This window comes from Plectropomus leopardus, chromosome 17 (assembly GCF_008729295.1).
Source record: "Plectropomus leopardus isolate mb chromosome 17, YSFRI_Pleo_2.0, whole genome shotgun sequence".
Lineage (NCBI taxonomy): Eukaryota > Metazoa > Chordata > Actinopteri > Perciformes > Serranidae > Plectropomus > Plectropomus leopardus.
Genome location: NC_056479.1, coordinates 5,675,636 through 5,692,107, shown reverse-complemented (window position 1 = coordinate 5,692,107; position 16,472 = coordinate 5,675,636). Strand labels below are relative to the sequence as shown.

At 36.4% G+C, this 16,472-nt stretch overlaps 1 protein-coding gene across 1 annotated transcript; it reads right to left on the bottom strand.

Annotated features, from left to right (window-relative positions):
* Positions 1-9,430: 9,430 nt before the first annotated feature.
* On the bottom strand, positions 9,431-15,860 carry kat8 (K(lysine) acetyltransferase 8). Its single transcript, XM_042505202.1, is given in 12 exon segments — positions 9,431-9,647; positions 11,480-11,634; positions 11,764-11,914; positions 13,111-13,204; positions 13,326-13,466; positions 13,629-13,718; positions 14,112-14,276; positions 14,496-14,549; positions 14,647-14,825; positions 15,033-15,107; positions 15,502-15,580; positions 15,582-15,860. Coding segments are annotated over 12 exon segments (1,491 nt in total). The 5' UTR covers positions 15,825-15,860; the 3' UTR covers positions 9,431-9,582.
* Between the last annotated feature and the right edge of the window lie 612 nt (positions 15,861-16,472).

Genomic DNA, 16,472 nt, shown 5'->3' with positions numbered 1-16,472 from the left:
ACACACACACACACACACATACCATTCATTCAGTTATTGATTGCACCACAATCTCGGAGCTGCTCCTCTCATCCATCGATCTAATCTGATCTGATCAGATCAGCTTCGACTGCATTGACAAATCAATAAACCACTTTGCGCTGCATTCATGGACCCCCAAAAATGTCTGAATTGAAAGAGGTGTCAAAGAAATTGGGCTTTTTGTTGGAGGATACAGCTTGTTAATTTGTAGTTGGTCAAGGTGGATCTAATTTTACTGCTTTACACACTGTAGAAGAATTTTTCATCTATGAAAAGTGAGTCATTTCATAAATTGCTGCTGTATATTTATGTAAAATATATATTTGCAGGTAACCAGTAACTATAGCTGTCCAGTAGATGTCGTGAAGTAAAAAGTCCAATATTTGTGGTCAAGATATTTTAAATTTATACTTCAGTAAAGGCACTGAGTTACTGTCCACCATTTTTAAACCACCTGTTAAGAACACTTTTCTCCCCTGATGCCGCGCGGCTCTGTATTCAGAGTTGTTTCTTTCTGTGCCATGTCTGAATCCTTCAGACTTAGTGTGAGACGTCCGCTATGCTGGAACTCAGAAGAGCTTCACCTCCTCTTTTATTTCAATGTACACACATTTTTAAATCTGCTCTTTGCTGTACAAACTGATGTGACTGTGTCAAAGCGTGCAACTGCTACGTGAGTAATTTATTCTGAAGTTTATATAAAACATTTTTTTTTTTTAGTCAGTGACTAATATTTGATATGCTGATATTTGCAGCGAGTGAGATTTGTTTTTTGGACAAAAACGTCCGCCTTTGTTTCTAAAGGCCTTTGAGTGTTTGCCGGGACTGATGGTAAAAGTTTGTCGGTCAGTTTTGGGTGATCTGGCGTCCTCACTGCCCTTTGACTCATCTGCTCTCATTTCAAACTGCTTCACAGCGACGAGTTTATTACAAACACAGTGCTACGTAGTGCAGCTACATATCTGAAACTAAGACAGATGTTCTCATAGCACATTTTTATTAGCAGTTACAATATTTTATATTAACAGGTCCATTAATGCTTTTAAACTGATTTTTTAATCTGAATGAATCAGCAAATGCCCATCAGCAGTTAGCAGAGCACAAGTGAAGCCTTAGTGATGTAAACTGTGCTGTATATGTCTCAGCACTGACATCTTTAGATATATAATTTATACTACAGAACTAAATAAAAACAACAAGTCCTAATTTTAATGAGATTTAAACAGGGAATTATTTGATTATTACTAAAATTAACTGCAATACTATTACTACTGCAATAGTTATTTCAGGGCTAGACTATTCAAAATGTTCAAAATGTCAAACTTTAGACATCGCTGCAACAGAGATTCAATATTTCTTCATCAATGTCAGATAGGAATAACCAGAACAAGTTGATGGTGGGTAAAAACAAAACAACTTATTTTGTACATTTAAATATAATAACTCTGATCCATCCATATTAGAAATTACATATACGTGCATTAAGTATTTAATGTGTGTTTCCTTTGAGTTGAGTTTGGATGAAGCAGGTGAGGAGGCGGAGGCCACCCAAGCAATCAGATGCACCTTCAGATTTCCATGCTGCTCAGTGATTGACTTTGTGCCAAGACATAAAATATTCATACCAAGTCTGTGCTGCACCAGTAAGGATAAAGGTTACACTGTGTGGTTTTAAGGACCAGTGGAAAACAGATTTATTTTGCTAATGTTTTTTTAATGGAGGTAGAACGTTGATTTAACATGTTCACAGTGAGTTATATTGAGAAACAATGTACATTATGAATGGTGTTGATTTACAATGACAGCTCAGCATCCGCTCTTAACACAGTGTTACAGTTACGTAAAAAAAAGATCAAATTTAGTTTAAAACTGGATTTCATTGCATAGTGTAGCTAAACAGGTTTATAATGGCAGTCCCATTCATAGCAACAGTTTGACATTCTGAGAAATATGTTCTCACAGAATTAAATGAATTTACTTACGGAGAGTTAGACGTATAGATTAGACTCACGTCTGTGCAGTAAAATTATGCTACAGTTAGCAGCTGGTTAGGGTAGCTAAGCATAAAGACTGAAAAACAAACTAGCCTGGCTCTGTCCAAAGGTAACAAAACGTGCCCATTAGCACCCCTAAAGATCCCTGATTCACTCAAGGAAGTCACTGTACCACCCCTCACCCAAAAAAGGCTGTCCACCCCATTTCCAAATTTGTCATCCCAAAATTGTCATTTATACACATTTTGTACAAATAAAAAAAAGTAACATGTTAATCAGTGAGCTTTAAAGGTGCTGGTAGGAGGATTTTATGCAAAGCTAAGCTAATCAGACAGACAGAGTGGTTTTGATCAGACTCAAGAAAGCAAATAAGTGTTCTCAAAATGTCAAAGTACGACATAAATACTTTTAAATACTGTGTGATTTTAAATCAAAACGGTGCAAGGTAATCTCAAAAAACATGTCCTAATCCTTGCTGGTGCAGTCCATGTTCAGTTAGTTATATTTTTCATTACTATAAAAAATAATATTTTATCATTTTTACTAAATTATTACAGTGTATGTAGTTGCCATATTGCAATATTTTTGGGACCAAAACTGGAGAGCAGTGGGGTTTTCCCCGAACGAACTGTTGTTCTGACAGTCAGCACTTAAGGACATGATCAGTACGTCATATTTATTCTAGAAAAGATTCTATATATATAATTTATTATTTGAAATGACGGACGCATGGTGCGGATGTTACCAGATGTTTGAGTTGTGGATCAGAAAGGTATCGAAACGGCCTTTTTCTGTTCAGCTGTACAAACAAATACGGCAGAACACAGGAACAAAACATGCAGAGAGCATCAGTCATTAACTGACACTAAATTAAGGATTTACCTGGACGCAAGAGGCACAGTCAAGGTACATTTGAATGATTTGATTTCATATGCAAATAAACGTAAAACAAAACTATCATTAAATCGTGAAACCTACTGTAGCCTGTAAAAAAAATTGTTTTGAAAAGTTGTAAGGCAGGTTTTGTTTTATGAACAAAATAACATAATTAAGTTAGGACCAACTTTAGTGCAGATTTGAATCTATATTTATGCAGATATTTTGATTGGGAAGCAAAGCTGTAAAATATAATGAGCTCTAAGTGTAATGAGGGATACATTGGCTTTTAAGATATTTTTCACACAGACCTGAAAAAGATTTATTGTTGTGCTGAAATGAAATGGTTAAACCCTGACCTGGTACAAATCTCTGCTATTTAAATTTAGTATTTATGTTTTTTGTTACGTTTTAATCTGTCGGTCATCTGGATCAGAGTTTGCATCATTCATTTTCACAACAGTTCTTAGATTTTAAGTATATATATTTTTAACATTATTAATTATTGCAACCATGAATGTCTGCAGCTTTCATGTTTGGGTACATACTTCACTTCATTTTTTCAATAGTTTTATATGTCTGCAGTCATTTGTGCTTAATGCCAGTCTAAAAGAAAGTCTTGAAAATTGAAAAAAATTGGAAAAATACAAAGAATGAAAATGTATTTTTCTGTTCCTGCTTGATGTTGATTGAAAATTTAGAGCCATTGTATGTCTGATATGTATTTTTCATATGACGAGCGAGTCTGCTGTGAATGAGTATTTTGGACAGTACTCAGATGATGTAGTTTAGGTTAATAGAGAGGTCCGGCTCTTTGGACGCCGTGTGGTGATGATGGTGCCATAGAACAAACGTTTTTTTTCTTTTGAGATTTTGACGGTGTCAAAGATAAAGATGATGATAAAGTCTTCAGACTCTGGAGGAAAAATCCCAGCTGAGCTTTGTTTTTTTTTCATGCTTTTATTTTTGCCTCACGCTTAAATGCTGTTTCTTTTATATCCAGTACAAAGCAATTCTTTATTTGTTTGTTTTCAGTGCCATCTCTGAATTATTGCCCATTCTTTTTCTTGCGTTCCTTTATCGTTCTCTCTCTCTGTCTCTGTCTCTGTCTCTCTCTGTCTCTGTCTCTCTCTCTGGGAGTAGTGCTGTGCCTTAGCTGTACTCCTCTTTTAGGAAACCCTCTCTGAAAGCATCAAAAACTGTCGAGTCAAATGTCCAAAAACAAGAATGAATTGTTGTGAATGCCTTATATGACCTTAGTGGTTTTGAAGTACAAATTTTGAAAATAAAACTGAATCTCCCTTTCTTCTGTCCCTGTGCAGCTCATTTCACACTCATGTATGAACAGGTAACGCTGAGGGCTTCAGGTGCCCCTCAATAAAATTAAGTATAGATTTTGAGTTCCCAAAGAAACTGAGGAATGCAATTACAGTAAGTACATTTACTCTTTGAGGTCGGGGAGATCAGAGTTGGTTCAGCTATTTTCTGGTCCTTTGAAAGTCACAGAAAAGAAAATGTGACATCAAAACATTTGCTCTCTTTACTTGCACTTATTTTCTGTGTTAAAACACCTGAAAGTCACTGACTCTTTTGGTGAGGGTGACATTCCAGTTTTATGTATCGAAAGGAAAAAATGGTCTGTTGACTAAAAGCTTTGTTAACGATAGAGACAAAGGAAGTGGCTACATTTTATAAAAAATTTGAGTGATGGCCGCTGGTTAACACAAATATATATCTAAACTGAGTCATATGTGAGCGGGGTGGTTTGAGATTTTGGAGTTGTTTGGCTATAATATTAATAATTGCAATAATAATGGTATTCTAAGAGATTAAAATTATTTAGAAAGATAAAAAACAATGTTTAGATTTTTAGATTTTAAATTTTATTTTGAATGGTAAATGGCAAAAGTAATTATACATTTCTACAGATAAATAGCATAAAAATATTGTTGGTTTTTTAATCTGGGCATAAAGTCTATTACACACTCACGTTTTCTAGTTTTTGTTTGAATTGAATGTTCAAATGTTTTACATTGCTTTGTTTTGTTCTAACTGTAAAGTTTAACGTTGTGTCATCTTATTTTACAAATTTTTGTACATTGAAACATTAATTTATAGCTGAGACCTTGACCTTTAATTTGCTGCTGTTAGAATATTTTCATGTAAAGAAGAAGTAAGAAGTACATCAGACAGTGAAAAGTGTGCCAACCAACCCTGATCTCCCCTATTTACACTTCACTTGAGATTATTTGACAGCTAGATTTAGTTGTTACTTTGCAGATTCAGAATTCAAATACAATCATTCATATGATGGGCCTATAAAATGATGCAATTAAACTGAAAATTTCTCAACATACATCATGGCATCAGTTATAATTATCCAATAATGTAAAGTGTAAGAGTGTAACATTCTCCCTAACAAGGCATTTTACTTTTGATAATAAATGTAGATTTTTAAGACTACTTAATATGAATTTACTTTTAGATAATCCAGGAATTTTATTTATGTCACGAAGCATTTTTTTACATAAATGAATGGCTACTTTTGCTTTAAATATTATTTTAGACTCATTTGAGACATTTAGATCATAAATTACATCATAATATGGCGGCACTGTTTGTGAAGTCATCATAGGGTTTTCAGAGGGGCATTTTGAAGTCTTGTTTTTTGGTTGCTGTGATCATAGAGCCAGAAAATCTCATTTCATTGGCACAAACTGGGTGGAATTAAGGAGAGACGTCCTCTCTCTCTCTTTTAACAGACCATATAATGTAAAGCACTTAAACGCGGTCAGTTTTCTTGGAGCAACATTCAGTGACCGTTGGAAGATCTGCAGCTTCGATTCTGACATTTGGTTTTTAAGTCTGGTGACATTCAATCCTCATTAAAGTGCGAAAAGACCAAAACCAAAACTGAATGTATCTACAAATAAGTGTAGTGTGGGTATATCAAAGCCTAATATATCTTCTTTATGCAACAGAGCTCCATTATTTTCCCAAAATCACAATAAGCCACACTGTTGCTCTGTGACATGTCCCTTCGTTACCATGAGCACACACTCTGTGTGGTTTATTTTGACTCAGTCCCCCACACACAGTCCTGCTGCCCCAGAAACTCCCTGGACTAGTGAGTATGTAGGGCAGCAGGACGGTTATGACTAGAGCACAAAATGTGGATTTATCCACTACTGAAAATAGTCCCTAACAAATGAAATACTTTCTTTTTTAATTTTTATTTAAATCTTCAATAGGAGCCTTTGATAAGAAAGTATTGAGAGATGCACTAACAAGTTGTTGGTTTTGGTCTTTTTATGGGCTTTGTTGACATCAAAATAAAGAACTTCACCAGCTTTAAGTGTTTTTTTAGATTTTGCTGACTCAGGTCTTCCTTGTTGACTTTGAACTGGAAAGATCTTAAAAATTTTTTATTATTGAACTTTCACAAGCGCTCCATATCTGCAATGAAGAGCAGCGACAGCCAGCGGTGATGGAATCATCAATACAGCTGATCGATGACACACAGCTGCAGGGACTGAGCTAATTATGATAGTGTGGCAGCAGAGATAGCCGCTGTCCGACTGTCGTCAGCGTGTGACTGACCATCACTTTAAACATACGCACAGAGCCACACAGAGGACAGGGGTATAATTACTTTATCAAGTCTCTAAGAATTTGGTGACTATTTCGCATTTGTGCAAAGCTCGGCTATAAAATGTTCTGTCATGATCGCAGAGAAACTTATATTCATGCTCTGAGCCAATTTTGAGTAACGATGGTTTTCAAGAGATTTTAAGTGTAAATTAATGTTAGTAATGTGAATAATTTACAAACAAAGATTTCATTAGAATCACTTGAGGTGAGGTAAAGTGCTGGTGGATTGAGTACAGGGCCATAGCTCGGATTTTAAACCAAAATGATGCTCTGGAATATTTTCATTTTTTATTTATATAAAATTGCTGTGATTAAACGTTTTTTTGTAAATATTTTAGTAAATTTTAGACTCACATGAAAAGTGCCAGTTCAAAAGCTTCATGCACAACATTATTATTTTAGGGATAAATAAATAAAACAGATTATTCATCTATTGATTTGCTTTTTGTTGTTTTTGGTTTTCCACATTTGAAAATATTGGGTGGACAAATTCAGGAATCACTGGGGGAAAAAACTGAGGTGGGGGAGTTTTTAAACTTAAAAAAATGATCTAAAATTATAAGAAACTAAATTTTAATTGTTACTATAGGACTAATATTTATGACACAATAAGTCATTCCCACAAGGAAAATACATTAAATGAGATCATTAGTATCTCATAACATGGTTTGCCTATAATATAATTCAGCAACATTATATATTTCATTTTCCGAACATTATATTTTGATGGGATAAGTTGTATTAAGTCATTATTAGGGTGTATTAGACAGAAATTCTTTTAACCATTCCTGATGATTCAGGTAGAAATTAACATCAGCTTCATCTGCACTGCACAACATTCATTTACATATAAACATAATTGATTATTCTAATAAAATTGCCTACTGGGTGAACATGAAGATCATGGTTTGAAAACTGATATCACTGTTGATTTGTTTCGAAAAGTTAATACACCTCTGAACACAACATTAGGCAAACAAGAATTAAGACAAGGGAGGAGAGGTGTTTTTGACTCACCAGTTAATTCAAGATTTGAGCTCGGGCTCTCCACCATCCAGCTGGTCTGTCCTCTGTTGTCCTGCAATGCACAAAAAACATGATGAAATTCTGATGTGGTTTTCTTTGTAAAAGCATGAAGTGGCCTCTAAAGAATATTACAGGGCAGGCCAAGCATAAGAATCAGATATCTACACATACAATAACAAAGCAATAGTTGACAATTAGGTGCCTTTTGTGTATATCTTTGCTTTGTTTTTATCCATAAAAATAATTAAATTTACAGCATAATGTTCAAAACGTAATTACTGTTTGATATTGTCATCTTTGATATTGTTCAACTGTTAAATATCTTGCTTTGGTACATCTTCTGCAAGTCTGATAGATCCCTGAAATAAAACGCTTGAAAACAATTATATATATATTATTTTACTCCCAGATATTGATATGCCAAAACTCAAAATCCAGTAAACCTCTAAATTGAAACTGAGGTTTTCAGTGGAACCTACTTCACTTCAGTTTTTCTCTTTTTATGGAATAAAGTGTACTATTAATTATGGCTCCTCTATGGAAAACAAATGTGTACTTGTTATCAGACATCACTGAATGAAACATGATTTTTAAGATAAGGTACTTTAAAGAAAAAAGAAGCTGCTTTTAAAATAGAACTGAATTCGTTCATTTTGGGGTGATTTACTTGTAATAAATGGCTGTAAATCATCAGTAGTCAGAGCGCTGCTGCCCCCTTGTGTCTATTATTGTAGTTACATCAAAACCATGGACCAGCGGTGAATGGTTTCCTGAGCAGTTAAATCTGTGTTAAGTCTGGAGATTTATTGCCTGGCAATTATTTGTTTCTGTTTTGGAAACTTGAAAAAAAACGTAAATATTTGACTAAACTGTGAATTCTTAATGTATCTAAATTAGAGATAAACAGTACCAAATTTTAAAGACTTGAACTGTTCATTTTAGACACCTTCCCAAGATATACTGGTTATTTCCAATGCCAACAAGCTGTCCAATGCTACAGCTGCTGCTGAGAAGCACACAAACAGAACATATACTGTCACAATTTATCTATCACAAAAAAGAAAAATAATCCTCACCTCTTGCTGAACTCCGCAACGCAACAACGGAGGCGTAGCATCCCTCTGTTCAGCCACTTTATCGGTTTGTCCTCTCAGCAGTATCAGCTCTAATAAATATCCTTTTATTGTTCTTAACTTGGAGGGAATTACTTTACATTTCTTCAGTAAAAAAAAAAACAATAAAGGACGTTTTTCTGTCACCCGTCGTCTTCACAGCAGACATACTGACTTGACACTGAAGGCGGTTCAGGTGAGAGGAAGCACATCTGTACGGCCTCGTTCCGTTTAGCTCTACCCGTCACCGAGCATGCAGAGTGTCACGGCCCTTCAACTGAAACAACTGAATGGATTGCAGCCCTTATTCGTCACAATGTCTGCTCTGACAAACGTCTGTAGTCCTTCCATTATTTTACTCTACAGAGGTCAGCAGGTCTCATCTAAAAATCATCTTTATTCTTTGCCTATAAAGAATAAAGATGATTTTCAGAAGCACAAACATAAACCATGAAAACTACTCAATTACAACCGAGATTATTAGATTATTATATTTAAACCACCTTATCTATTTATCTTGACTCTAAATTATAAAATAACACAGTTCAAACTCTGGTTGTTGGTGTAAAAATGGTATCTACCCATCTAAATATCAATGTATTCTCCTGTATTCAAAGAGCTGATGGCAAGCTATTTAAATCACAAATTAATGACTCTTTTGTTTAAGAAAAAACATTAAAATCAGATTTTTAAGACTTTTAGAACCAGCTGATATTCAGGAAAGAATAAATCAACAGACAAATGTGGGATTTTTTGTTTTCATATTTTAAGAAAATACTGACAAATGTTACTAATGACTATATACAGTTTTCAGAACAGCAGAGATTTTGCCACTTGAGGAGAAAAGGGGGAACTTGGCAGATTGATTTGCTGAACAAATGTGGCATCACTGACTCCATCCATCACTTCTTGGACAGCTTGGCTTGTTTATTTTTGGGGGGCGCCCACTTCAAACACATAGTGTCCACTGTGAAAGAGACAACACGCACACAAAGGAGAAAGATGATACATGAAGACAATCACAAAATGTGTTCCTTGCATTGACTGTCTGCACTGTCTGATGACGTGTTCATGTCATATTTGACAGTATTACCCTTAGGACAGCATCGATATGAGATTTTAACAGTACGATTACCGTTTCAGAATATACTATACAGTATATACAGTATATACAGTATCACAGAAATATTTATTGATATACATTCATATACATTTTTACCAAAAAAATTCCACGACTATTCCATGACTTTGAGGCAAATTTTAAAGACCATGCATTCTCTGAAACAAACATCAATACTCCTTTTTTGGTTCTTTTTCCAAATTTTAGGCTTTTTTAAAATTTATTTGTTTATGGCAATTATTAAAGAGAACATTTTGGCAATTTCTCTTGTCATTTTTGTTTTGTCTTTAAAAATATTTTTTGGAAGGCATGTCTTTAAAAAGAGGGCCTTTAAATGTTTTTGGGGGATTTTTTAAAGACATTATTTGGCTTTTTTTGTTTGGTTTTTTTTTAATTCACAAAAAATTGCACAAATTATCAAAACCAGAAACTGTAAAACCAGAAATTGTCATTGGATTTTCAAAGTTACAACGGTCCATATCACATGTTATTATACAGGTTTGTGAATCAAAATTCCTGTCAGGGTACATTTAGTTTTCCAAAACTTAAACAGGCCTGGAAAATGCTTATTCCATGACTTTTCCAGGTTTTTTGTAAGTATTACTGTCGGTTTCAACAACCCTTACAGGAATTAAAACAAAAGGTCTTTTTCCAGTTAATCTACCGTTTTATTTCTATAGTTGAAACTTGAAAATACTTTTTTTTAAGTATGTTTCTTAAAGTATGTGTAAAAAGTCTCCATTTGAAAATAACTCAAATACAAGGTGAGATTCTCTGTCCAATTGCATTTTTCAATATCTTTGGTAAGCAAATGTACAAGATATGATAACCATCAATTTTCACACCCTGGCATGCCTTGAAACCAGTTTATCGCTGCAACTACAAGCAACCAAATGAAAAACTGTTCACATCAGCCTCTGAGTATTAATTTCGAGTCTGAGATATCGTCTTTTCTGACAGTAAAAATATCTCACACTTGATAAGAACCACAGAACTGTGAGAAAAAACGGCAACAAAGTAAGCAAAGCTGCCAATTAAATGTAAATACTTACAAAAAGCACAAATACAAAAATGTGCACCAATCACTTCGATTTAAAATGACCTACCCACTCTTTGTTAGTATCTTGTTTCACTTTTTAGCACACTGCTTACCACAATAACACAACTTATTTAGGCTGTTCAAATGATGTAATTACAAAGCTCAGCAGAGGGTGTAACTGTCTTTGAGCCGCCCGTGTGTGCGCGCGCACACACACACACACATTCTGCTGACATAGATGTAATGGTTTTGCTACAAAAAAAGGCATCCTGTGCTAACGAGTACAAAAAGCCTTAGTGATGATGTCTATCCATAAGTTGTCTAAAGCAAAACAAAGTGTTTTCACTTGAGCTTAAACTAAAAAAAATCTTTTCATTATCAACTTATAGGCTTTTTTTAAAAAAAATTTAAGTAATCAGTTAATTGTGGGATCTAAACATAAAATGTCAAAATATGAAAAATTCATTTTCAGTCTTAATCACTGACATTATCTCAGGGCTACAATATCAAATTAATCAACATTTTCTAATTTTACCCTCTGATAACATTTAAATTTGGGTTTTGTTGTTTACGTTACAGCCAGGTTTGGAATTAGGGAATAAAAGAGCGCACACGCGAAATAGCAAAGGTCTGGGCTCACCTGTGATTGGAGGTTTCTTGTACTGGGCGCTCTTCAGGTGCTCCTCCACTAGTTTGGGTGTCACACAGATAACGTGCTGACCTTTCCAGTATTTCACCATATTGAGCGACTGCAGTGTGCTGATGATGTCGCTCTGCGTGATGCTGGTCATCTGGCTGGAGAGGAAAAAAAGAGGGAGGAAGGTTTACCAGAAGCTTTTAAAAGTTTGAGCTAAGAAGATGGTTGTTACGAATCTTATTACAGTACTCTGTGTGTGTGTGTGTGTGTGTGTGTCTCTTCTCTACCTGAGGTCTTTGATGGACAGCGTTCCTCTGAAGTCTCTCAGGATCTCCAGCAGGACCCAGGACCAGTAACTTCTGTAGCTCAGCTTCCCCAGATCAGACAGAGGCTTCTCTGGAGACCCGACTGCACTCTCCAGCTTAGACAGCTCATAGCCTACACACAGCAGCAAAAACACAAACGCTAACGCAAACGCGGTGACACACTTACAGCGGTTTATTGTTTATTAGAAGAATCACCATTAGCTGACGCTGAAGTGACTACTAGTCTTCCTGAGGTCCAAAACAACATAACATTACATTACAACAACAGCAATAATGATAATAATAGTAAACAATAAAATAAGTACACAAATAAATGGCTGTGTGTGTGTGTGTGTGTGTGTGTGTGTCTCTTCTCTGACTATTGAACACCAGAAAGAACTCAGAAACTTTACCCAACCCCGTTATGGTCATACTGGTCATTAACAACTTTGAAATCCCACGTTTTTTTTTTATTAATTAATTTAATGAACTATCTAACCCAAATCAACATTAAACAAACAATTAAAAAATAATTGACAACAAACCAAATACCAATAACCAACAACACACCACAGCTGCTCAAAGAGGACAACACACAGTCCCAGAAACATCATCGGTCTAAACTGGCCAAAAAAAACATAATAACCACCTGCAGACTTGAGCCAACAAAACACACACAACAAAAAGCTCAAATGAAATCATGCACGTGTAACTAAGATCTTGATATCTTTTTAAAACCTGCTTTTCCTCTGACTGAACTCCTACTACGTGGGAGACTATTCCATGATGCAACAGGCCGTGTGTTTTGCTGAAAATACATTCATGTGAAGACTGTGTTTTGAGTGAGCTGATCTTCCTGAATTTGGCTCTTTTACGTAACTCCAGCCGATGTACAGTTTCAAGAAAGTCAAAATGAAACCAACATGAGACCACGGTGAGTTCACAATTACACGCAGATTCCTGCTTAAACTACTCAGGAAATCAGACCGACAACTTGTGTTGATGAGCACTTAATATGCATCTGATCATCACCTAAAAGTGACGTACAGATTTGACAAACATCTGAAGACGTCTTGCTACTTCTTTTCTCTCTGTTTAACTTCACTATCAAATGAAGAATGTTGTGATCACATTTTTTGACTGGTGTCGGCACCAAAGAAAAGATTCATTTGTGGGTAAACTCTGACGATTGTTTATCATTTTGGGCAGTTTATGGGCTAACCTATTATGAATACAGTTAATGAATAGAAAAAGCCAAATATATTCAACCGCTACCTGATTCTCACTCGGACACACACACTACAGTTACTGTCGTGGTCTCTCACTTACTAAAAGCAATGAGGAACTTTCCGTAGCCTCTGCGCTGGTAAGGTGGCAGCGTGAGAATACATGCCACATTATTCCCATCTGGAGACTCTTTCTCCTGAAAAAAACACCACAAGTTCAAACAAAAAGTCAATTTCAGTTTGAGGTTTTCTCCAGCTACTATGTTATTCTTCTGAATTCAAACATTTCTAAATTTCTAAATGTTGAACAGGCCTTACTTTGGAGAAGTAGCCGACGATGTGCGCTCCCTGTTTGTTGACTTCAGTGAGGATATAGAAGATAAATGGCTCTACGTCGAAATAAAGAGTCTTGTGGTCGAGAAACAGTTTTGCTAGTAGACAAAGATTTTGACAGTAGATCTGCAAAAAGAGACAATGACAAACAATATTAAAAAACATCTCTCTTACAAAATAAACTTTAACTTAATCAGAAGTCCAGATTCACTTCCGCTAGGGAAGGAATCCATATTATTGATCATCCATATTATTGTTCAGGTGGCAGACTTTTCCAGCTGTTCTTACTTTGTGGTCGCGCCCATCCACTTCATACACCGATATGTTGCTTCTTCGGTAGATTTCTTTGCCAGGAGGCTGCTTCCATTGACAGTTCGACTGAAGAGACAAAGGTCAAAGAGGTCAAACCTCTTGCACTCAGGCTGCACAAGATGAACATCACTTCATTGCTGTTATTGTGGTACTAAACTTTAAAGGGTTTGGGTTTCACTGGTGGAAAATATGCACCAATGGTTGAGTCAGAAAAAAGACAGTTTTCTTACAAAATAATAGTAATAAATATTAATTAACTCTGTTAGTTAAATTTTAGAAGTCACGCCTCCATTCTCAGACTCCAATAACGGCAAAAGGATGGATGGACAAGCAACTATTATTTCTTGGTGACATCTTTGTTTGCAAAGAACATAAAAGTTGTGAAATTTTAAAAAAAGATGATTCCATGAGAGGCACAAACATCCCTACATCCTAAACTGAGGTGAAAGCTGCACTGACCAGGTGATGTCTGAAGGTCTTTTCATACTTCATGTATTTAAGACAGTACTCGCAGATCCACAGCTTGGGCTGCTTTCCGTAGTCTTCAGGAAACGGCGAGAAGTACCAGGCGTCAATCTCGTAGTTTCCTATCTGAATCTTATCCACATATTTTACTTTGGTGATCTGAGGGGGAGGCACGAGAGGAGGAAGGATTTGAGAAGTTAAAAACATAAGCCAGTTATTCCAAATTATGTAGATGACACAGCAGAAATGAACTGAACATAGAGAGCAGCAGCATGAGGTAGTCATGTTTTTTCTCTACTTGTGTAATCTTTATTGGAGAAACTAACACACACACACACACACACACACACACACACACACACACACACTCCACCTTACCGCCTCATGCTCTTTTTCCAGGGCAGCTGTTGTCGGATCCATTTCTGCATATGTCTGCAAAGGAAAACTCAATGACATGAATATCAGCCATATTATACAAATGAGTGTCACCATACAAACAGCATGAAATAACAACAAAAAACATCTCTACCTTCTGTACATGGTTGATCTCGTCATGCTTGCGCTTCTGGTTGCGAGTGATCTTCCTTTCAGGCTGTTCACCCAAGTCACCGACGCCTCCGATCTCTGTGCTCTTCCTCACTGCATCCTTCACAGTCTTGGTGAGTGCCAGGCGGGCCTTACCCACCCACTCATCTAGGCGTCTGTTGACTGCATGCCAAAGAAAAGGCGATGAAGATCATTGTAAAGCAGTAGTTGAAGGGATACGTAAGGGAAGGGAAAATCAAGAAAGATACAAGAAAAAATGAGGGTATAGCAGGTACAGGAGAGAGGACACATAATATTATATATATATATATATGTATATATAATGACAATAGCATTCATTAACAAATAAGAAACTAGTCCTGTACTTACATCCTACATAGTGAACATAGAACTCCTCTCTGCCCTCCTGTTCATTCAGGCGGGACTGAATAACCTCTGCTGTATCTGAAAAGACAACAAGAAACGTTAGTTCATGAGACTTTCCAACAAAGTCATCTTTATCAAGTACAAATGTAAGCTTTATATCTTCTGGATAGGACGCCTCAACAAAACAGCAACGTTAGCCCAGTTACTCCGGTGAAAATACCAACTTTTAGAGTTGGCTAGCTTGATGTTCGCTCTGCTGATGTTTTCATCATCCATGCCAAAGTCCTGCTGGCCATTACGATATCAAACATCGTCGAGCCACGTCTTATCGCTCCAGTTCCAACATAATAAATATGAGTTTGCACTATATTTCAATGGAATTTGGTGTGAATTTCTTCCGAAAAGAATGAGAAGTACAGCTACAAACACTGACAATCTGCTAACTGAATCAGACATATAACAGATCACTCACGCCACGTCTTGTCGGCTCGTTGACATAAATACGTCTCCCCAATTTCGACCGACACCTCCTGCTCCCTGCCGCCGCAGAAACACTCCGCCTCCATCCGGGGTGTGCTGGCTACTTGAGCTCCCGGCTTCTCTAACACGGCCAACGGCCTCCACCTCGTCCTCCTCCCCGCCACTGCCGTTAGAGGAGCACGCAGCCGGGATATTACTGTCCAGCTCACCCCGCTCACTTTCCAAATGACCGGAATCCATGTCTACATCCATCCTGGGCTCAGAGTCTTTATTGTTGTTGTTATAGCTTTTGTGAAAATCGCTCCCGCCAGTCATAACCTCAGTCGTTTTGAAAACAACAACACGCCTCTGCGATCCTGCGCAGAGATTAATGAGAGGGGCTGGTCCTCCACAAAAAAAGAGAAGAAAAACTGCCAAGATGGCGTCGGTGGTACGTAGGTTCCGCCTATGGATGTAGGCTCCGCCTCTCTTCCTCCCAGGATGCTTCAACACTCAACAACTACATCTCCCATGAGTCTTCGCACAACGGTGATATTTTTATGTAGTCTAATCCAGCAATGACTCTTCAAATAGTAATTTTCAGAAAGAGTTAAGTTTAAATTCGGTAAAATAATTGTAATAAAATTAATGAGTATATATATATATATATATATATATATATATATATATATAGATAGATAGATATAGATATAGAAGAGAGAGAGAGATAGATAGATATATAGATATAGATATATATAGATAGATAGGTAGATGGATAGATGGATAGATAGATATCGATATGTCCAGAGCTGCTCTTTAATTTAACCGTAATATGTTGGGGCAAAATGGTTCCTTTCAGAGCAAGAACCATATTCTTACCAGGGTTTGGGGTTTGACCACTTCAGCCCCATTGACTGTGGGCCTGCGCTAATCTCTTTTGGCCATTTTACCTCTCTACAGTTAAGGAAGACTATTTAAGATCCT